The sequence below is a fragment of the Heloderma suspectum genome, chromosome 4 (assembly GCF_057233095.1).
Source record: "Heloderma suspectum isolate Gila_16-S chromosome 4, 16-S_ref, whole genome shotgun sequence".
Taxonomy (NCBI): Eukaryota; Metazoa; Chordata; class Lepidosauria; order Squamata; family Helodermatidae; genus Heloderma; species Heloderma suspectum.
The window spans coordinates 137,169,502-137,190,546 of NC_139461.1; the positions used below are offsets into that span (position 1 = coordinate 137,169,502).

At 38.6% G+C, this 21,045-nt stretch overlaps 1 protein-coding gene across 15 annotated transcripts in view; it reads right to left on the reverse strand.

Annotated features, from left to right (window-relative positions):
- Nucleotides 1-730: 730 nt before the first annotated feature.
- The window catches only part of SLC12A7 (solute carrier family 12 member 7), a 165,523-nt gene continuing 145,208 nt past the window's right edge, over nt 731-21,045 (reverse strand). For 10 of the 15 annotated variants that reach the window (XM_084850652.1, XM_084850656.1, XM_084850644.1 and 7 more), the window contains 4 exons: nt 20,623-20,739; nt 15,305-15,486; nt 3,896-4,029; nt 731-1,482 (listed from right to left, as the gene is read on the reverse strand). In XM_084850652.1, coding sequence (XP_084706778.1) covers nt 1,391-1,482; nt 3,896-4,029; nt 15,305-15,486; nt 20,623-20,739 — 525 coding nt within the window. In that variant the 3' untranslated portion in view covers nt 731-1,390. The remainder of the gene's footprint in view (nt 1,483-3,895; nt 4,030-15,304; nt 15,487-20,622; nt 20,740-21,045) is intronic. The other 5 variants (XM_084850641.1, XM_084850648.1, XM_084850647.1 and 2 more) reach the window with 1 other exon arrangement.

Here is a 21,045-nt window from a genome sequence, read left to right on the forward strand (position 1 = left end):
AATATATAGTTAAGTTTTTAGGAGTGCTCTGTAGGGCAAGCAGCCAAGGGAAATAGTTGACTGAATAGTTGTTTATGACTGAAATAGTCATACCATTACCCAAGGGGGATGAACGACTGATAGTGTGTGTGTACTGATTTAGCCAAATCACGGGACTCCCAGAAATGGAAATTACGGGGAGAAACAATGCTGACCACAGCCATTCTCCAACTGCCTACCTCATGAAATAGATATTAGGCAGTTTATCGCTAGCCAAGTGTAGTAGAGGAAACTAACTTTAGATCTTAATTTTATCATTCATAAGGATCAGCCAATATTGCTTAAGAGTGGAGTGTTCCTTTAGTTGTCAGTTTTTGCATTCTGATGAATCTGTCACTTCTCTCCAGCATTCAAGAAGGAAGTACTGTTGCTACAACTCTGCCTGCAGCCTTCAGTTTTTCAGCTCTTCACCAGATCCTTATCACCTTCTTCATCACCCCATATTCCAGAAAGCCAGTGGGGCTGTTTGCACAACAGCCAACTGTGGGTTATTGAATCCATGGTGAGGCGGCGCTGCTTGTGGGGCGTGTGCAGCCGCCATTTTAAATATGCAACCCCTGCTTGGGTTGATTTGCTTTATTTATAAGTAGCAGAATCATCTGTTTTCAGTATCTTTGTATTGCAACAGGTCAGGTGTGGACCACCATAAGTAGAACTCATAAGAGCCACTTTCAAGTAGTTAAAATTGTGGTGCTTAAATTAAAGGATTTTTATTCAACCAGCAATCTTTAATTGAAATACAATGCTAGACAATTCACATATTTGTGGATGTATATGAACACAGAACCAGAGAGATATGGAAACAGAACCTGCATACCACTCAGCAGGGTCAATAGTACAAAGTATGCAGACCAGACTCTTACAAAATGGTTTCTGGAAACCCTTTCCTCCTCCGCCGCCGCCGCCACCTCCACCTCCTCCTCCTTTTTTTTTTTTTTAAAAAAAAACCCCATCATTATAAAAAGTGCTAAAAACGTAAATGTCTGTTCCTATGTCAAAAATAGCAGTTATTCCATTTGCCATATTTAGGATTTATGTGCAAAAAGAATGTCCCTCAATGCCCATCCTCATTCCAACAACAACAACAGTCTCCCAGTTTTCTACATTAAAAAAATATACAGGTATATAATACATTTCTTCAGTAAAGACAAATGTTAGACATCTATGTAGGAAACAATTTTGCTTACATAATTTGGGGGTGGGGGGGAGGATTCAACTGTTGGATTCTATTTTGTATGCAAGAAACACAAGGCCAGCCCAAAGTCATTAGCTCCAAGATTTGCCAATGTCCTGCATTCAAATCCAGAAACAGTTGTTGCTACTAGTAATATCTGTGCATTCAGTAAAATTATTAGGAGTAGATGGTGATGACTTCACGGCCTCCTCCTCGCACCAAGAGCACTCTGTCCAGGCCTTCTGTCAAAACTTCCAAAAACTCCATGTCTGGATGGCAATGAAGTCAAGGTTTGAAGGCATGGAATAAAACTGCATCTAACCCTTATGGTGATCGCTTTAATATCATATGCTTCTACTCTCACACCCAAAAACATAACCTGCACTTCAAGAGATGTGTTAACAAAACACAGTAGCTCGGTGTGCCTAACTTCCAACCTCTGCTTGGCCATGAACTCACTGTGCAAATCACTCTCGTCTTCTGTCTCCATTCCACATAAATAAAATGGGAGTGTCTATTACCTACTTTCACTGGGGTGAGGTGATGGTGAAGGAGTAAGGACTGTCACACACTTTTCAAAATTCAAAAAGTGTTATTAAAAAGGTCCAGGACAGAAATAATTCTACCAGTATCTTGGTTATAGTTAAAAGACTGGGAACACCTTACACACTTGCTCCACCTCCTCTTTTGCATGTGGTTTATCCCTTTCCTTGTTAAGTTTGGTGTAGCTCTATGTCTGCACTAGTGCTAACTAGGACTTGCTTTTAACGGTTTGAAAACCAGGGTTTCAAGAGGGTTTTCAAAACCTGAAAAAATACACGGTTAGTTAACAATTGTTATCTTTTCGGTGCCAGGTTAAGATGTTTCTCTTCTCCCAGGCATTTGGCAGCATATGATAAGTTTTAATTGATCCTGGATTGTCTAATAGTTATGGTTGTTTGCTTGAGATTGCTTGTTTGAAGTTATTTTAGATATATGTCCTTGTGTATATTGCCTGTTTGTGTGTTTTTTATGTAAATGGGCTTTTAATCTCTACATACTGTATTTTTAATGTTTTTAATCTTTAAAACTGCCTGGGGAGCTTGGCAAGGGAAAAGAGGGAGGAATTCATGCAGGTGATGGAAGGAAAAATCCCATGAGCCTGTTGCCCACTCCTAATCTCTTAATCATGATTCCTTGGGATCTATGGACACTGCACAGTAATCCCAACACTCCTCTACTCATGATCAAGAAGCCACTGAACACTGGCTTCCAGGCACATCTACATTGAGCAAAATCTTAACGAGAGGGACTTGCACATGATGGTGTACATGGGTCCTTCCCTCCTACACTCATATAAATATAGTGTGTGAGGCGGAGCCGAGAGCTCACTTCTGCCTAACAGACCAAAGTCACCCTGTACTCTGATGTAATAATTTGTGGACGTATTTTGAAACAAGAAGATTGTGCAGGGATTTTATTTTAAACTATCTAATGGCTTCCCACACTGTTGCTAAATGGCTTATCACCCTCTCTAATAGGTCATTTGGCTTTCCAATCCTATTCATTATTTTCATCTAATTTTAATACTACAATATATTTTGGAACAATTTCCAGTGGGGTAGCCACGTTAAACTGTTGCAGCAAAAAAAAAAATAAAAAAAAAATCTTACTGTTGATGTTGCTGCATGATAAGAACATAAGAAGAGCCCTGCTGGATCAGACCAAGGGTCCATCTAGTTCAGCATTCTGTTCACACAGTGGCGGACCAGCTGTCCATGGGAAACCCACAGGCAGGACATGAGTGCAACAGCACCCTCCCGCCCATGTTTCCCAGTACTGGTGTACATAGGCATACTGCCTCTGATACTGGAGGCGGCATACAGCCATCAGGACTAGTAGTCATCGATAGCCTTCTCTTCCATGAATTTGTCCAGTCCTCTTTTAAAGCCATCCAAATTGGTGGCCATCACTACATCTTGTGGCAGTGAACACCATGGTTTAACCATGTGCTGTGTGAAGAAGTCCTTCCTTTTATCTGTCCTGAATCTCCCACCAATCAGCTTCATGGGATGACTCCGGGTTCCAGTATTTTGAAAGAGGGAGAAAAGGTTTCCCTATCCATATTCTCCACACCATGCATAATTTTGTGTATCTCTGTCATGTCTCCCCTTACTCTCCTTTTTTCCAACCTAAACAATCCTAGCTGTTGTAACCTTCTCTCATAGGGGAAATGCTCCAGCCCCTTGACCATTTGAGTTGCCTGCGGTCACACCATAAATTTGTTTTAAGGGGATTATGATCTTGGCAGTTTTATTTTCAATTCCTTTTCTAAGTATACCTAACATTTGCCTTCTTCACAGCTGCTGCACACTGGGTTCACATTTTTATCAAGCCCTCCACCACAACCCCAAGATCTCTTTCTTGGTCAGTCATCTCTAGCTCAGATCCTATCAGCTTATACTTGCTTGGGATTTTTTGCCCCAATGTGCATCACTTTACACTTGCTTACACTGAACCACATTTGCCATTTTTATGCCCATTCTCCCAGTTTGGAGAGATCCTTTTGGAGCGCCTCGCAATCCCATTCTGTTTTAACCACTCTAAATAATCTGGTGTTGTCAGCAAACTTGGCCACTTCACTGCTCACTCCTAGTTCCAGGAGTGGCTGCTTTTGTGACTAAAACACACAGAAAAGGATACAGTTTTCATCCCCTTGCCTATTCTTTGGGGGTCCAGGCATGTTCAATAACACCAGCTGGGCATGCTGTGACTTGTTTAGCACAACTCCATTGAGCTTGACGGCAGTGTGCATCCTTCTCACGTTGGATTGGTTCCTGTGACACAGCAACAATTAGAGATGGATCAGCAAGCACCATCTTACTGATCGTAAAAGAAAAAGTTACTGCTGCAGCCAAAACTTCTTAAGCCATACAACATAGAGAATGCTTAGTAATCAGCAGCTAATGTCATGACAATTTGTAAAAGGAAAATAATAATCGGGCAAAACATGGTGCTGTGTCTACAATTTAGATTCTGAATTTTGGAACAAGAATAGTCAGCCAAGCCTGTGTACTGGATCTAGCCTCTGAAGCAAATTTATCTGGCTTCCTGTGGCCTGCCAAATTGTAATCATGGAGTGATACATCTTGCTCACAGAGTCGCTTTTCAAGGAAAGAAGTGGTAAGTCTCCACCTGTATTTCATAAAAATGTTATAGTATTGTTCTGTCATGTGCTTTCTGGAAAGTCAAAAGACTAACATCAACCTACCTCTTAAAGGGATTTTCCAGGACAAACATTAGTCTGTCAATCCCCTCCCCAAATCTGGGACTGCACACCATCTGAATGCATGTGACCTATACTGAAGCACTTAGTTGGAGAACCTGGCCATTTATGAAGGGGTTGGTATGTTCTAGCACCAAATCTCATGTCATGAGAATATAGAAGCCACCCCCACCTTCCTGAGAATACTGAATGTGATCATCACTGATTTAAAACAAGCTTTTAGGATCAGCCACTTGCCAATAAACCTTCTTACTAATTTTCCTCCTTATCCAATGTGACCATATACACGGTACCTCTGTTGTAGCCTACCTTACCATCAGTACTATCTCACCCTCACTTTGATGAAGAGAAAGGGAAAACATCACACCTTCTGCTTGGCAAAGGTGGGTAACATATATAATTGTTTCCTCTCCCCAAGAACCATTTCCTTGACTCTCAGGAAGTAGGTACCAAGCAGACGAAACTTTGCTAAACAGAGTTGGTTTCCTGGTGGTTGCACTGCATTCAGGTCTCTGCTCTGGAGCAATTCCAAAACACTTGGTTCTCATCATGTGGAAGTGCTGTCAATTGCCATTACTTTTAAACAATCCTTGCTTTGAAAAAATCTAAGCAAAATATGTATCTGTAGCTTTCGTAAAGAACAGAGGTACAGGATGTATAAACTGACACAGAATTAAGGCCTGAACCAAGGGATTCAGCTTCCGGTACATTGGGAGCCTACTTTATCACACATAGTTCCTAAAATTAGAAGACTGTCCCTGCCTGCGAAGTCTCTCTCCCTGAGAACATTGTTGAGGGGAGAGAGAATCAATATTTACTTCAACAGGTGCAGAATCTTAGTCATCCCCTTCATCCCTAAAGAGGTACTTGCAGCTGGAATGTCATCTGCATGAGAGGAAGCATGACTCTTGGTCAGTCTCCCGAAGATGCAATTGAGTTTAGCTGAGAGGCAATGTTCAACGCTACTGCTCTGCTTATGCTATTGGCATAGCACTAGCATAAGAAACCTCTAGCGCAATGCCAGCAGTGTTTGCTGGCACAACAAGTTTTCTAGGGAAACCTGTCATGCCAGCATATGCTATTAGCATTGCGATAAAGGTTGCACACGCTAGCGCTACATCAATGGCATAAGCAAAGCGACAGTGTTGGATACTGCCCTAGGCAAATAAAATTGTGCATCCCTCTTCCATTAAGAGACTCAGACAGAATAATTAGAGATATGCACATGCCCACAGAAAACTCTAATGAACAATTAAAATAATTTTATACAGCTCTATGGCTAGGACTCATGCATGAGTGGAAACTGTCTCTATTTGTGTGTGTGCGCATGTGTGTGTGTGTATGCGGGGGGATATTTCCTTCAGGTGGCAGCTCCTTGTGCCTGAAGGGATGCTGCTCTGTGGGGCTTTTTAGGACCATGAAGGGCTGCTGCTGCCAAAAGTGAGGGTGGGGGGAGCTGAAAATTCTCTGTATATGAGCAGTGTGGATCCTGACCCTTATATAGAAAATTTATTTCACCACACAACTTTATCTTGCCTGAGTGGATCGTTTAAGAGAATCAGTAACTAGTGAAAAGAGTATCGTCACAGTTATCAGGCTAATAATCTGTTCTGTACCAAAAACAAGCAAGGAGACATTAATGTCATTGGAAAAAGAGAAGTGATAAATTACATTCAATTCGTATTTCAGAATACAAGCATCCTGATTTTCATCATACTGTATACTCAACTACTTTCATTAGCACTGAAGTTCATGAAGATACCTTGATTGGGAAAATCAAGGGCCTAGCTTCGTAAAACTATAGCAGTCGCTGCTACTTTATCTTAGAAGAATTGAAAAGACACATGCTACTCTATCTGTGAAGAGAGTGCTTGGCAATACATGCCCTAGATACTCCCAGCAGATACAGCTCCATCAGAGTTTCAAGGGACGTGAGGAGAGAGATATAAAGGGTAGCTGTTTGGGCTTCTTTTCACTTGTGATACTTTTCCTGAAGGCTTTCCTTCAGTAATAGATGCCAACTCTATAATGTTCATCGCGAGCTCTGTCACAACAGCATTACCCCATTAAGCTTACCACCACCTTCACTTTGATGCATACATTAAACATTGGCTTTTCAAATTAATCTTATTTTTAAATGTGCGGTGTTACTCTTTTCAGGTTTTTTACAAATAAAAGACAGGGTGATTGCTGTGTTTTTAAAACAACAAGAAACACTGAAAATCCTTCTTAGTCAACTTATGAAAGCCACTGAGAGAGAAAGAGAAAAACATGAGCTGTTTCTTGGGGCATCCACTAATGACAGTGTCCACAGGGCTTTCAAAAGTTTAAATGAGGGCTGAACAAATAAGGCCTTTTACTCTTTTTCGGTGCCAAGTTTTATCAATATCACAAAGAACTGTAACAATTATTTGAACTGTAACAGCACCACAACAGAACTAGAGAACCACAAGAGAACCAACAGAACCACTGCAAGAGAACTGTAATAGCACCACATCAATTGTGGTGCTTTGTCACTCCCTTTGTGGTGAACTGCAAACATGTTCACCAAAGATTCTGGCTGGGACAAAGTAGCAGCTGGTGGAGCTGGGCAAGGGAGGGGCATTAAGCTCTCCTTCACCTTCCCCCCACTTCCCCCCTGCAAATTATGTCTTCCGGTGCCAATTTTCAGCACAGAATTGCCAGGTGTTTATTTGGAAATACAACTTGATCTGTAACACGTAGGTCTAGCCTTAAAGCACATAGCTGTAAGGTCAGAACCATACATTACCTGCCCACTTGCATTTCCAAATGCCCAGCTGTGAAGATAGTAAATCTGCACCCACCAACCCCAGTAAAAAATATTTTTCCTTCATTTAAATGGTAGCCCTATAAGAAAACCACTGAATTGGAACACCTCAAATTTAATATGGAATGAGAAGAATGACATGGGTTGAGATATAAAAAAGAATTACAGCAACAACAAAAAAGATGGACTAGTAATCCATAGGCAATTTCAAGGATAATTTGTTCCTTTGGAATTAATTAAAATTAAAGTAGAGAGGTTCAAGATCATATAAATGAATGTACTCCAAATCCTTGCTCTTACCTTTCTGAATTTGCCATGTTTATGCCCTATACACAATTACTTGGAAGTAAGTCCCAATGAACTCAATTGCATAGGATTGCACTGTTAGACATTGGAATGAGAACTTCAACTTAGATATACATCAAGAGGAGTCCTGCCAGGCCCATATTAAGAATTTGAAACACTGGCTCCCAAACCAGACAACTGTGGAAGCAAAAGAGCCCCACTACACCTACAGATGCAAGGGACCCAACACACATCCCCTTAATTGTGGGGTGTATGGAACAAGTCATGGATTTATGTGAGCATTACTGGACATAGGCTGCCATGCAGCTGGATTTTGTGCAATCAATAAACCAGATCCATGTGCGGAAAACCTATTTCTGAATATATATCATATTTGCTGAATCACAATAGGTGCCATTCAATGATTATGGTGGAAAGATCTGTATAAAGACTTTTCAAAAAAACAATGTGAAGGATCATCAATGGTCTGTGGATAAATTTTTTGGTATAAAGAAAAGATGACTCCTACAGTGAAAAACCAAAGAAAGAAATGGTGGAGATATTCAACAAAGAAAGAGAAATGGCAGATTAGAGCTTTTAGTAGTGCTTCATAGGGGGGAAATGGGAGAAGTTACTAAGTAGAAAATTTTGCACGTTCATGAGGTTGAATAATCTGCCAGAACAATGATGTGTCTAGCCATATTAACTTTTTTTGATAAATTTATCTGCTACTATTGTTGTTTTTTAAACCATGGGAGGGGAGTATGATGTTATGCAATGCTGCAATACTATTCTCACAAATGAAGCAATTGGAAAATGAACGATGTTATGGCTTAACAAACCCACCCTTCGCATCAGTGCCATAATCTTTGCAATTATGTCAATGTTAGCTTATCCAGAAACTATTCTGCATCTGGTTATTGAGATAATTAGGGTGAAAAGGTGCACCCTTGGGATTTTGATAAAGGAAATGTCAAAAGTTTTATACAGGCAAATGGTGACCTTCATTTTAGGAGAGACATAATGTGATTTACTCTGAAGAAGAAAAAATAATAAAGAAAGACCAAACTAGAAAAAGGAGAAAAACATTAAAGGAAAATACGACAGGAATGCTAAGCCATCACATTCACATGCTAAAACATAATAATACGGACACAATAAAAATGTAAAAGCTGCTAATTTGAAGGAGACATGCAACAACAGTCAAACAATAAAGCACAGACAAGCAGGAAAAACAACCTAAATTAAATCAAATTTGACTTACAGATTTCCCCATTCTCTACATGGAAAGGAAACAAACGTGTAAATATATTACTTTATGAATACATAGCTGTGTGGCATATTTTTCCAATATAGCAACTTAAAAACACTATAACATTATTTATCCCTCAACATGTTATTCACTTGCAAATGGTAAGCTTTATGCGATTATTTAAAAAAACAAGCCTTGGACTCTATAGTATACTTGTGTTTCTAAATCAATGAATGCATTAATTGCCTCCTGTTCATCTTTTACAACAGTACAACACTGCTCTTGATGAATAGTTCAGGCACAACTAAGGTTGTCCCTCTAGTCTTGAAGTGTTTGTCTGTGCCTTTAATCGCTGTGTGTATGTGTGTTTGAGGGCGGGGGGGACAGAAATTGTCCCGTTGGGACAGAAAGTGCCACACTTGGCAGACTCTGGACCTAGCTAGAAATTACTTCTGGAAGAAGTGACTTTTGGGCTTGTATCCCCACCATTTTCACCCTCTATCCCAGGGGTGGGCACCTTGTGGCCCTCCAGATGTTTTGGCCTACAACTCCCATGACCCCTCACCACTGGCTATACTGGCAAGGGCTGACAGGAGTTGTAGGGCAAAACACCTTGAGGGCCACAAGTTGCCCACCCCTGCTCTATCCCAAATCCTTCACTTTCCAGATAGAGAATCATATCTGACCCAGCAGAATACTGTGTTCATCTGCACCTGCAATCTGGTGTGTGTATAGATTAAAAAAACAACCACGGTTCAGGGAAAAAATATCTGACCACATCATCTCTCTTCTAGGCAGCAATGAAAGGCACAGGAGCAGTTTTTTGGCCAAAGTTGTATCATCATGATCAAGTGTTCAGGTATAGAATAATTCTGTAGCTACTTAGTCTGATTAAAACTAGTCTATTTGATTCCCCCCCCCCCATTTAGATGGTATTGAGCATGGGTTGAGTGTAGGTTGTTGCTGAAATATTAGTTGTTGTATTCTGAGAACCTAGCCACACTAACAAACTACAGTTTATTAACCATGAACAATCCACAAAGAGAACCCATGGTTTGTTGTGGATTGTGAACTGTGGGTTGTTCATGGTAAACACACATGGTTTGTTAGCACAGCTGGGTTCACACAACACGGTTTAACAACAACCCACAGTTCAACAACAACCCACCTTTGTCACCGACCGGGTTCGGATGACACACCGTGGCTCATCATGGGTTATTTAACCTATGATAAGCCGTGGTTCCTGCAGGCACCAAATTGCATAGCCAACCTGCTGCTTGGGAATTGTTGCGTTGTGCGAACCCAGCAAGTGTGGGTTATGTGAGGCTTAAACAACCCATGGTGGGCTGTCATGTTATGTGAACAGCCCCAAGAAGTTTTCTGAAACATGCAGGTCAGCAGGGTAGGCTAGCATAGAGACATATGTACAGACACAAGTGCATACACAGACAGGTTGCAATGCTGTAAGTCATACAGCATGTGAGGGCCTCTAGATCAGCGTAGAAACTCGCTAATGCCTTTAAGGAAGCACATTTCCATCACTCTATTATTGGTAATTTTCCTAACAAAACATGATTTTTTCTCATTACAGTATATGAAATCTTTGAGAATTACAGGTAATAGCTGTTAAATAAAGCAGCGGCTTTATTAAATAATACAAGCCATTTTCATATTTCCTCCTACGGTTATCTAGAAAATGCACTGACTGTCCTAATTTATGTTAGAAGCAATATTTATGGCAGTATAACTAAGGATGGACTTAATGTATTTACATTAAAAGTAGAATTTATAGTAGTAACACAAACACTTCAAACTTCCTCGGTACTGCAGATAAATCTAAAAACCAGCTACATCTTGATCTTATTTTTGCATACATAAAAAGCGATTTCTTTGTTTTTTTCAATATGCAAATAAAACAATTTCTTTTCTCCACTGATTCAGGCAGTTTCATCTATTGGTGCTGTCAGTCTGGGCAATGATTACTAGGTTTACATCACCATCTAGTGGTTACATAAGTATCTGTTCCAGTGACTTATACTGCCACTAAAACAACAACAACAACAACAACAACAATATAGCAGTGGGCAGTATTCAGTGCTGCCTGTCTGTGAGTGTGGCTCACTGCCGCTTCCTTAAGTGAGCTCTGCTGGCCTGGCCTGTTCCAGAAATGAGCATTTTTGCTTGTTTCAGGTTGCATCTGGAAGCACGAAATCTCCATTCCACAAACTGTGGGCGCCACTTGCGGAAGGGAATCGGCAGGGCTGGCTGCTCGTGGGTGGTCTCCACTGGGTACTGCCCACTGTGTCCTACCAGTGTGAAAATATTTTTACTGAACAAAACTTAGAAAAAAGGCCAAATATTTTTTCTCATGGACCAGCATGACTATCCTTGGGGTTTTGTTTTGTTTTTAGAAAAAAATGTTCTGTTCTCAAACTGGAAGCTCTTTTTTTTTTTTAGTATAGTGGTGATTCTGTCTTTTCTGTACACCCCCAAATTTTCTTAAGTTATGGCTGCTGCCTACTTAAAAGGCTTCTAATTAAACTTGGCTCCCTTAGTCTTCTCAGTATGTATTAGAGGCACATTTATGTTGATGTGTTATTTCTTGTTGATATAAATGAAAAATGTTAAGTTCATTAAACATTTTCTTAAAAACTCAGCTCCTGCTGAAAATATAACTTCGTGTTTTTTTCTAAGTGATATTTTTCATACAATACTTACACTGTTACAGTTTTAATACTTTAGTATGAAGTTTATTGTAAGTATTAAATATGGTTTAAATACGGAGCATTTAAACTTCAGATATTGCGTATTATGTTTATTAAATACAGTTGATTATATTGGGTGGGCGTATAATTGTGTATTTATTTTTACAGAAATTTCCCCGGGATAAAGAGTTCTTTCAAAATTTGCTGAGACCTATTTCTACCTGTGTACCTGTTTTGCCATTGGTATTTTTATAGCTATATATGATTCTCTCTTTTATAAATCTGTCAGGGCCAATTCAGAATACAGTTAACTTGTGAATATCCATCCATTCATCTTTGTCATTTTCTCTAATGTTGAAATTAGTGTACAATCTCTTTGTATTTGCTGTGGTTGTTGCTTATCTTACTCTGTAAAGTGCCATGTACAGGACTGATAAATTGTTATTGTTGTTGTTAACAAAAACAAAACAACTTCTCACTGCTCTGGGAAGGGTTAGGGTTAGGAACTTTAAGGAACTAATCACGACTTTATCAAATTCCAGCCTTTATATCTGTGCCTTAGTTGTTGTAAGAACTTAATAAGAGCTCCAAGCCTCAACAGGCTGTGCAGATCGCTTGAACGTTCCTGTCTGGGCAGAATTCAGAGCTATTTTCTTATCGTCCTACCACTTGTATGTGAATATGCAGTTTTTATATATGTGTACTTTGCAGTTTATTTTTTTAAATTGGTATTTACTCTTATATATTTGCTTTTAGGACCACTGCAGTTCCTTGCCATCCTTAAAAACAGTTTTTCATAGCGGGGCTTTTGGCCCGCTTACAGTTTATTCATTATTATAACATGTACACCCCTTTATTGGTACATGTACTAGAGGAAGGATTGGCAAGAGTTTTAAACTGGTGAGTTTTAACTTGTAATAAAACCTTTTAGTTTTATATTTATATAGTTTTAATAATAATTAAAACATGTTTAAACATAATATTGTTTGTGTATTCACAAGTCTAAATACTGCAGAGGCCTATACTGATAATTGTGTGGTTATTGTGTATGTGTGATATACAATGTATTTTTATATATGTATGTGTTTACTTTTGGGCATACCTCTTATTTACTAGACCGTAAACCTAGTACTACGCCACTGAGGAGGACTGTATGTCGAAACACGTTTGTTTTATTTGGTATTGGTTATCTTTGGTATGGTTAGGTTTTTATAACACAACAACATTTCATTCTCTCTCATTGTTTTGATTTATATATATTTTACAGCACAGTAACAGTGTATTCTTCCTTACTGTCATTATGTATATGTTTTAACTATATAGATAAAAAATCATTATTAGATTTTGTTGCAATTATATTTACTACCACCAGTATGCCCAACCCAGTTTATTGAGGGTCAACGTGCTGTGGAAGAGTGGCACTCTTAGAAACAATTTCTTTTAATCTCTTACCATATTTTCTTTTAAATACCATTTACACCAGATCTCCCAAAAAGGAAGGACTGAGAAGGATGTAGATTTGTGCATATATGATACTGGTAGAATACGTGTGTGCGTGCATGTGTTGTAGAGAACCTGGACTCTTGGGAACACATGGAAAATGGAATTTTTGGTTGTGTCAGAATAAAGGAAGTGTTAGACTTCCGGTTGGAACCAATGTCACTCTCTGTGAGAGCTTTCTCAAAACCTTTTCCTCTCCCCCCTAGAATTAAAAGGGGGGACAAGGCAGCTCTGGATAACATCTTGGAGAAAAGTACCCTCCATGAGATGGGGGGGGGGGGGCTGGATTCCAGGATTATCACCCCAGAGCTTTACCAACGCAAAAAGCTGTTCTGAAACTTCTATTTCATAGGAGAAAACAGGGCTGACGTGTTCCATAATAATATATGTTTTAAGAAATATCAACAACTCCTGAGGGATGATTTAAGAAATATTAACAATATTTGAGAACGTCTGAGGACCTGCAAGATCTCTTTGAGAGAAACATGACTATGCCAAGGAGAAGAAAGGGGCTGGCATCACCACCAACTCCCCCCGTACCTCCTGTGTCAAAGGTTTCAAAAACAGAAGATATAGGGGAATTATTTACTCTGATAAAGAATTTATCTTCGCAATTTATGGAGCAAGCCAAAAGGTTGGATTTAATCCAAAATTCCATCACTGCCTTGCAAGGAGCTGTAGATCTAATTAATGTGTCATGGCAAAAAATGGAGACAAAATTAACGAGCTAGAAGATTGAATGGTGGGGAATGAAACTACAACACAAGTATGTTTTAAAAATGTCTCTGACAGAAGAATTTCTCAACTGGAGGCCTTCACGCGAAGATCCAATGAACGTATTATTGGGATTAAAAATCTGTCTAATGATGTAAAATTGCCTATTTTTGTGGATAAACTTTTGCATGAGATACTCCCTATCCCATCTGATTATTTACTTGATATTGAGCAGGCATTTTGTGTACCAAATGCTAAAGGGACTGACTATATGATCATAGTCCAATTTGCAAAAGTCTCCACAAAGAATTGTATCCTGCGTTTGGCAAGAGAGGGTGGAAGCCTTTCCTGGAAACAAGATAAAGTTATGTTGTTTCCAGATTACATCAAAGAGGTGGCGAATAAAGGAAGGCAATTTATCAAAGCGAAAAATATGGCAAAACAAATGAACTTACAATATTACTTAAAATATCTTGCTACACTTTGTATTGTGTCTGAAGGTCAGATGAAGAAGTTTTTAAATCATGAAATGGCAGAGGCATGGCTGAACATAAAAATACGTGAGATTTCTGCCACAACCCCATGAACTGGAATGTTTAAACAAGCTTTCTTAACTGCTTGTATTTAGTCTACATGATCCAGGCTAGGTCAGAAGATAAATGATTATACATATATTCATTTATCCTCTTCTATCTTGCTTTTTTTCTTGCTTTTCTTTATATGTTTTTATTATTTTTTATTTCAAAATAGATATGGTATGCTGTATTTAAATTTATTGTTTGAGGGTAACTGTGCACATGCATTTATATATAAAATATATTACTGATGGTTGAAGGTTTATTTTAAGTTTTATTATATAACACTATATTTCATTATTATTATTATTGTTGTTGTTGTGGTTGTTGTTGTTATTAATATAGGCTACTGGGAATGAACTGTAGACCTGTTTCTTTGATATAAGATTGATGATATGATATTGAAATGTAAGGTTGTTTATTAAACTGTAAGATTGTTAAGGTTATAGATATAGTTTTAAAAATAGAATGGCATCAGAGGCCGGGGGGGTACTGGAGTTTAAACTTAATTCTTTAAAGGGGAGGGAGAGGAAGAGGGGGAGGGAGGAGGGAAGAATCTTCTTTTCTTTTTCTTTACGTCCTTTTCTCCTCTCTTTTCCATTTTATTTTATTTTCCCTTTTCTTTTTGTTATTGTGGTGTCCTCATCAGAATATTGAATTGGTGGGAAATTGTAGTATTGATCAGGTATTTTTGGTATTGTTGGTATTGTTTATTTCATTTATAAAGATAAAATAAATAAATATATATATAAAAAAAAGAATAAAGGAAGTGTTAGAAAGAGGAGGGGTGGTAGTGTGTAAACAAAGGAAAAAGGAATAATTTACATCTTCAGCACTGAATCATGTGATTTAAAAGTATTTACAACACCAGAATTCAACTGGTCAATTAATTTTCTTCTTCTTGAATGGTAGAAATCAGTCAGATATATTAACTATCATTAGCATATAATGTTTACCAAACTGACACGGTCTGATAATCTCAGTATTTAACTCCTTAGATAACTTACGGTTTCATATTGAAGATATCCTTGTAGCTTGTCATACAAGTTTCTTTATTTTTATGCTTCTCAGATATAAACTTTTCTTTTGTCCAGGTCATTTGTACTCTTTCCGGTGTAGCAATAGCAGCATGAGATTTAACCATTCCTGTTGAGTGGGATGCAGTGTTTCTGTCATGGATTAACTGAGCCTGACCAAACACAAACAAGCAAAGCAAAGATCAACATTTTTGGCAAGTCAGGGACCTCAGAATGGGCAGAGGCCTGTTCTTACACAATGTAAAACACAATTATCTTGTACATAAATGTGATCCATTTACATTCAAAATGGTTACTCACCAGTTTAAAGCTAATCATGTATCTAAATGTTTTGTTCTAAATGAGAGTGGAATTCATCCTTGAGTGGCCCTCAAAGGGGTTCAAATAATGTATGTGGTCCAATAGATTACGGGTGGCCCAAATGGGCCACCCATAGTTATGGTTGGGAACACCATTTTGCGTGTTTTTCCCATAGGGGTAAATAGTCAGTTTTGGGGTCAGCTAAGCTCCCTCTTGTCCAATCTGCCCCAAATTTTGCATGTAGATAGCTACGTAATATTCTAGCGGAGTAGCTAGGTTTGGTACATAACAAAGTTTATTATGGGATGCTCTGGGTAAAAAGATTCATCCCTCATGTAGGGCCTCATGGACGGAAGTTGGCGTTACCCTTTCAGATATAGGTCTGTGGGGAGTTCTTCTAGTGCCTAGGTGATGGTGTAATATCCCACAGGTCGGAGCACTCAGGCTGTTGACTGATAGATCCCAGAGCCCTGTGGTTCAACAGTCACATGTGCATCCCAATGGACTCCTGCCCTTCATCACTTGCCACACATATGCTGGTACCTTTGCCCAAGGCATGTTGTGGTTTGACAGGGGGCTTGCGTTACGGTGGAAAAAATTATTTCCCAGTTTTTGTGTGTTCAGTTCAACCATAACTCATGAACCACCATAGGTTTTGCCACTGATACATATATGTATGCTGAACTTCAATACTGGAGTTGGGGATGTAGATTATTTACATGAAAGCAGCTGCTCACTTGAAGGATGAGAGCAATATATTTATACACACACACACACACACACACACACTTCCACAGAATCCTGTGGAAATGGTAAAATCTATACCAATCAGCCACAGGAATTACAGTATCAGCAGGGGTACTGCCAAGTTTCACCTCATAACATGAACTGCCAAATATAGTTTCTTCTACATTGTATGACCTCCTTCAGAAGGTTCTGGTGGTTCAATATGAAAACTGACAATATGAATTTATGAAAACAGTAATAAATCAAACTCTATCCCAAATACAAATTATGAAAAAATATTTTGTCCCTTTAGAAACTGTTACGTCTTTACATACATCCAATACTTTGCATGTCATTCATTAGCACTAAATTATCCCTTCTGCTCTAAGGCTTACTTTCTTTTCCAACTAGTTTAACATCTAGGTAGATGTCTTTGCTGTGCAAAGGTGGTTGCGTCTCTCTTCTCTGAACATCTGATCTTTTCTGTATATTTTTAGATTTTCTTCCATTAGGAGATGTTGTTGAAATTCATACTAAATTTGTAATACCAATTTGTCCAACTTGTAATGCTTGGCTGTATTACAATCCAAGTGCAATTCCCCATAAAATCTATTCTCTTGGTCAGATTTGTAATCTGATCCAGTGTACCTTCCTCCGTGGCACCTTCAACACTGCCACAGCATCACCAAATACTGAGTCCAAATTTAGAATTGAGCTCAGAGAAGAAAGTGACTTTTCCTTCTTTTCTCAAAAATATATTCTGAACCAAGCTGAGCAGAGTTTGCCTATCACTACTTCTGTCCCTTTGGGAATTCAGAAAGATTTTAGAAGTCAAAAAGTCAATGAGTAAGCAGGGATGTGGCAAGCCCCTTCTCCATTGAATGGTTATTCCTCTAGATGGCACTACTCTGCTTTACAGCAACATGGTAGGCAAGTCTTAAATAGCTTGGCACGGAAATTCTGAATCAAAACCTGCTATTTAAAATACCACAAGCCAGTGCTTTAGTTCTGGCTCTGGTGGCAAATGTATGCCTTTCAAAAGTCTGAAAAGGGCTCTGCAGGCCTTTAAGAGCTTTCTGAGCATTCCCAGACTTAAGCACTATGGCCATTAAAGTAGGGCTGGGCAACCTGCAACGCCTACTTTCAAAAGTAATCAGTCAGCTCAGATCTCTGGCAAGGGTGCTCTGCCCCTCCTTCGATAGCCTGCTGGGTGGGCAGGGAGGAGGGGTGGCCTGCCCACATTGGCTCTTATCCTGTCCACTGCTGCCCTGACAGATTGCTCAACAGGAAAAAGGTTCCTTGACCCGACTTTAATGTGAAGGCTACTCTGCCTTTACAGTCAAACATTTCGCAAAAGAGCAAATGCACTGGATGAAGAACAGCATCACTTGTCACCGCTGAAGTAACGAGCAATATCCAAATAGCTCCCAACAATCATACCAACATCACATTCCACATACCAAGTATTACCTTAACAAGTCTGCTAGCAGCGGGTGGAAGATAGCTTATTGCATTTCAGCAGCAACAAAATACTGATGTTTGGGCACTGGAATAATGCTATTCCCATGCAACAGCATTGCAGGCAACACTGCATATTTATTGTGCAATATAATAATCATCTGGAAAGGCTTTGTACATCAACTTACTATAACTGAATAGAGATCTGCAAGAAGATGTTCTGTTTTTCAAAATATAATTAGCAATATTTCCCTCTCAAAAAGTCCAAAACATTAAGAACCATCTCACCAAAGAGATAATCAATATTGCTATTATATACGTTGTACATGCAAGCACTTAACTGGAAAGGTTTTTACATTAATATTGATATCAATACACATAATGCTGAAATGCTATTCTTCCTCCCCAAGTCTCAATTACATTATCTAATTATCGTAAGCAAAGTTTGAATTCATATGTATGCATTTTCACTTATACAGCTCATTATATTCCTCAATTTTAATAACTGGTAACCATTCTACTTGACATTTCTTGACAAACAGCTCGCTAACGAATGAAGAACAGTGCTACAGATAATGGAGCTATAAATACATCATACTACAACAAACTATGCAGATTTGTTGCAATAAGGGGCCGTATCAAAGGCATAAACCAAATAATATCCAATACAGGTTTTAAAATTTAAGTTTAAAATGTTACCAAAAATCCCTCAAAATTTAGAGCACGAACTATAATTGGTGACATCAATTACTGCTGGACTGAAAACATTGAAGACCTAGGAAATCATGGTATTCAAAACACATAAACATTAAAAAAGGTGGGAAGGGGGATGATGTCCACTATGTTCTACTTTTGGAGTATTTTTGTTATCGTCTCAGACATTCACACAGAACCTACTAAAGGTGAACCACAAAAATAACATTCCACATTGCTATGATCTAAAACTAGGGTCTCTGGGTTTGAAAGGACTCACACTTGAAGTGCCACTTTTTCCATTAACTGGACCACAGCAAACATGATTTCTACTATGTGAAAAACCAAGTTTCAGAAATAAAAATGATTGTCCCTGCCTATTATTAAATCTAAGGAAAGGAATAAAATGCAAAAAGGTGCAATTCTGCCCAGAGTTATGCGTGCTCAAGTTCCTCTGATTTCAAATGGAGCTCAAGTGTTGCTAGATTATCGCCAATGCGTTGGCTTCTAATTCTAAAAATCGTGATTTTAAAAACTGAAAGAAGTCACAGCTATATGTGTGTATGGTTTCCTGAATAAAGCTCCTAAGTTCAAGACTCCTATGAGTTTCAGGTTCTGCTATAGCCTTTAAATATCCCGAAGATTTATCTGATCTGCTTAGAAATCAGAATAACAATCTTGGGACAATATTTTCCTCAATGGAAGATATCACTGCAGGAAACATTATCACAGAACACAAATTAATGTGAAAACAGGTATCTAAGTTTCTGTTTTTTCCTGAAAATTTTGCAATTAACATATGCATTCTGGCATGGAGGAAAAGCAATAATATCATACATCTTTCCTTAATGTAAACAGCAGTGATATCAGTTTCAGTGACTTTCCCCTATAAATATAGGCTTCGATTCTAAGACACTCCTCTGTACATGGGGGGGGGGAGATTTACACCACCCCCCTCCATCTTCAGTCCCGTACACATAGCCAAAGTATTCTGAAGAGCCTCTGAAACCCCAGGAGATGCTTGGGGAGCACAGAGGGCTGCACAGGGATGGGGTTGGGTAATAAAAGCTTTGGTTACATAAGGAAAGTTGAGATAATCATTATATGCTACAAGTGCTTGCTGAAATTGTAGCTAGTGCTTGCTTAAAAAGAGGCTCGTTGCAAATCCAGTATTTTGGATCATGGTCTAGGAACACACATTTCTTCCCAATTGCTCCTCCCCTCTCAACTAAGGTTAACACTGCCTTGATTCCCTTATAACCAGAGTTTCCAAACTCACTTTAAAGCCTACTTTGCAACTGTAGTTAACATTTATGCAGAAATAGCACTACACCATGGTAAAAGCATACCATGGGAGGGAAGGAAGAATATGTGTGTTGTGGTGGGAAAATGTCTGCACTGGGCCAAGGAAGATATTTGCCAACTATTAAAAACTGAAATAAAAGCAGAGAGAAGTAATCTGAAGCAAATCCCCAATGTAAACTCATTTATTAACTAGAAGCTAATTTTCTGGTATGTTTAACACATTATAATGCTAATTAATGTGTATTGTACATTTCTTATCCTTCTTTTTGATAGACTTTTACTATTATAGTTTTGTCCAGGTAAAACATTGTAGGATAAATCCAAGACATGGGATTATGTGACATGGGGCAACTTGCACATGAAAAATCTCTACATTTAAACAAAACTAAATATACCTGGTAATAAAAGACTGAACAATTAATCAGTTCATCAAATGAATCAAGTGATTCCACCTGCTGTGCCACCACAGACTCATTGATGCAGCAAAAGATACCAGAGCAAATAAAAACAGATTGCTGCTTTTCAGAAGTATTTTTTTTTAGTTCTATAAAAATTGTTAGAATTGCCAAGGTACTAATTCAGAAGTAAATCATTCAAAAAGTACTTTCTAAAACTATGCATATTTATTATCACATGTTCAAAAAAATTTGCTTCTATAGAGTAGGGGTGGTACTCTCTACTTAGAACAGAGTGATTAGTAAGAATTAGAAGAACGGATCAATGGCAGTAATTAGTACAGTTCTGGTTTACAGCGGCACTGTAAGTGTGGTAGTGGGAAGGGAACAACCAGGTGGTACAACTTCTACCTCTTCCTCTTGAATGTCATTAGGTAGGAGATGGGCTACATCTTGACCAATACACTGTGGGCTAGAGCAGGTCTTTCTTCTGATTGAGCCACGAGACTCGTCAGTGATGCTCTGAATCTGGGACAGGAAGGTCACCAGGCACAACAAGCATACAAAAAAGGATATCATTAATTATATTAGCGGATGAAATATGATGCCACTTAATTTTAAAAGTTATTTAAACAATCGACGCCATGCTGCTCTGTAACTTCACCTCCTTTTCACAGACACTGTGCTACTTTGTACACATATTCATATGTTACTTTCTGCCCTTCCACCAGTTTTCCAAGATGGGATTACATTCTTAAATGCAATTAAAAGACCCTATGGGCATGTCCAAAGATTTAGTATTTTCCCAAAAGAAAACAATAATTATTTACTATT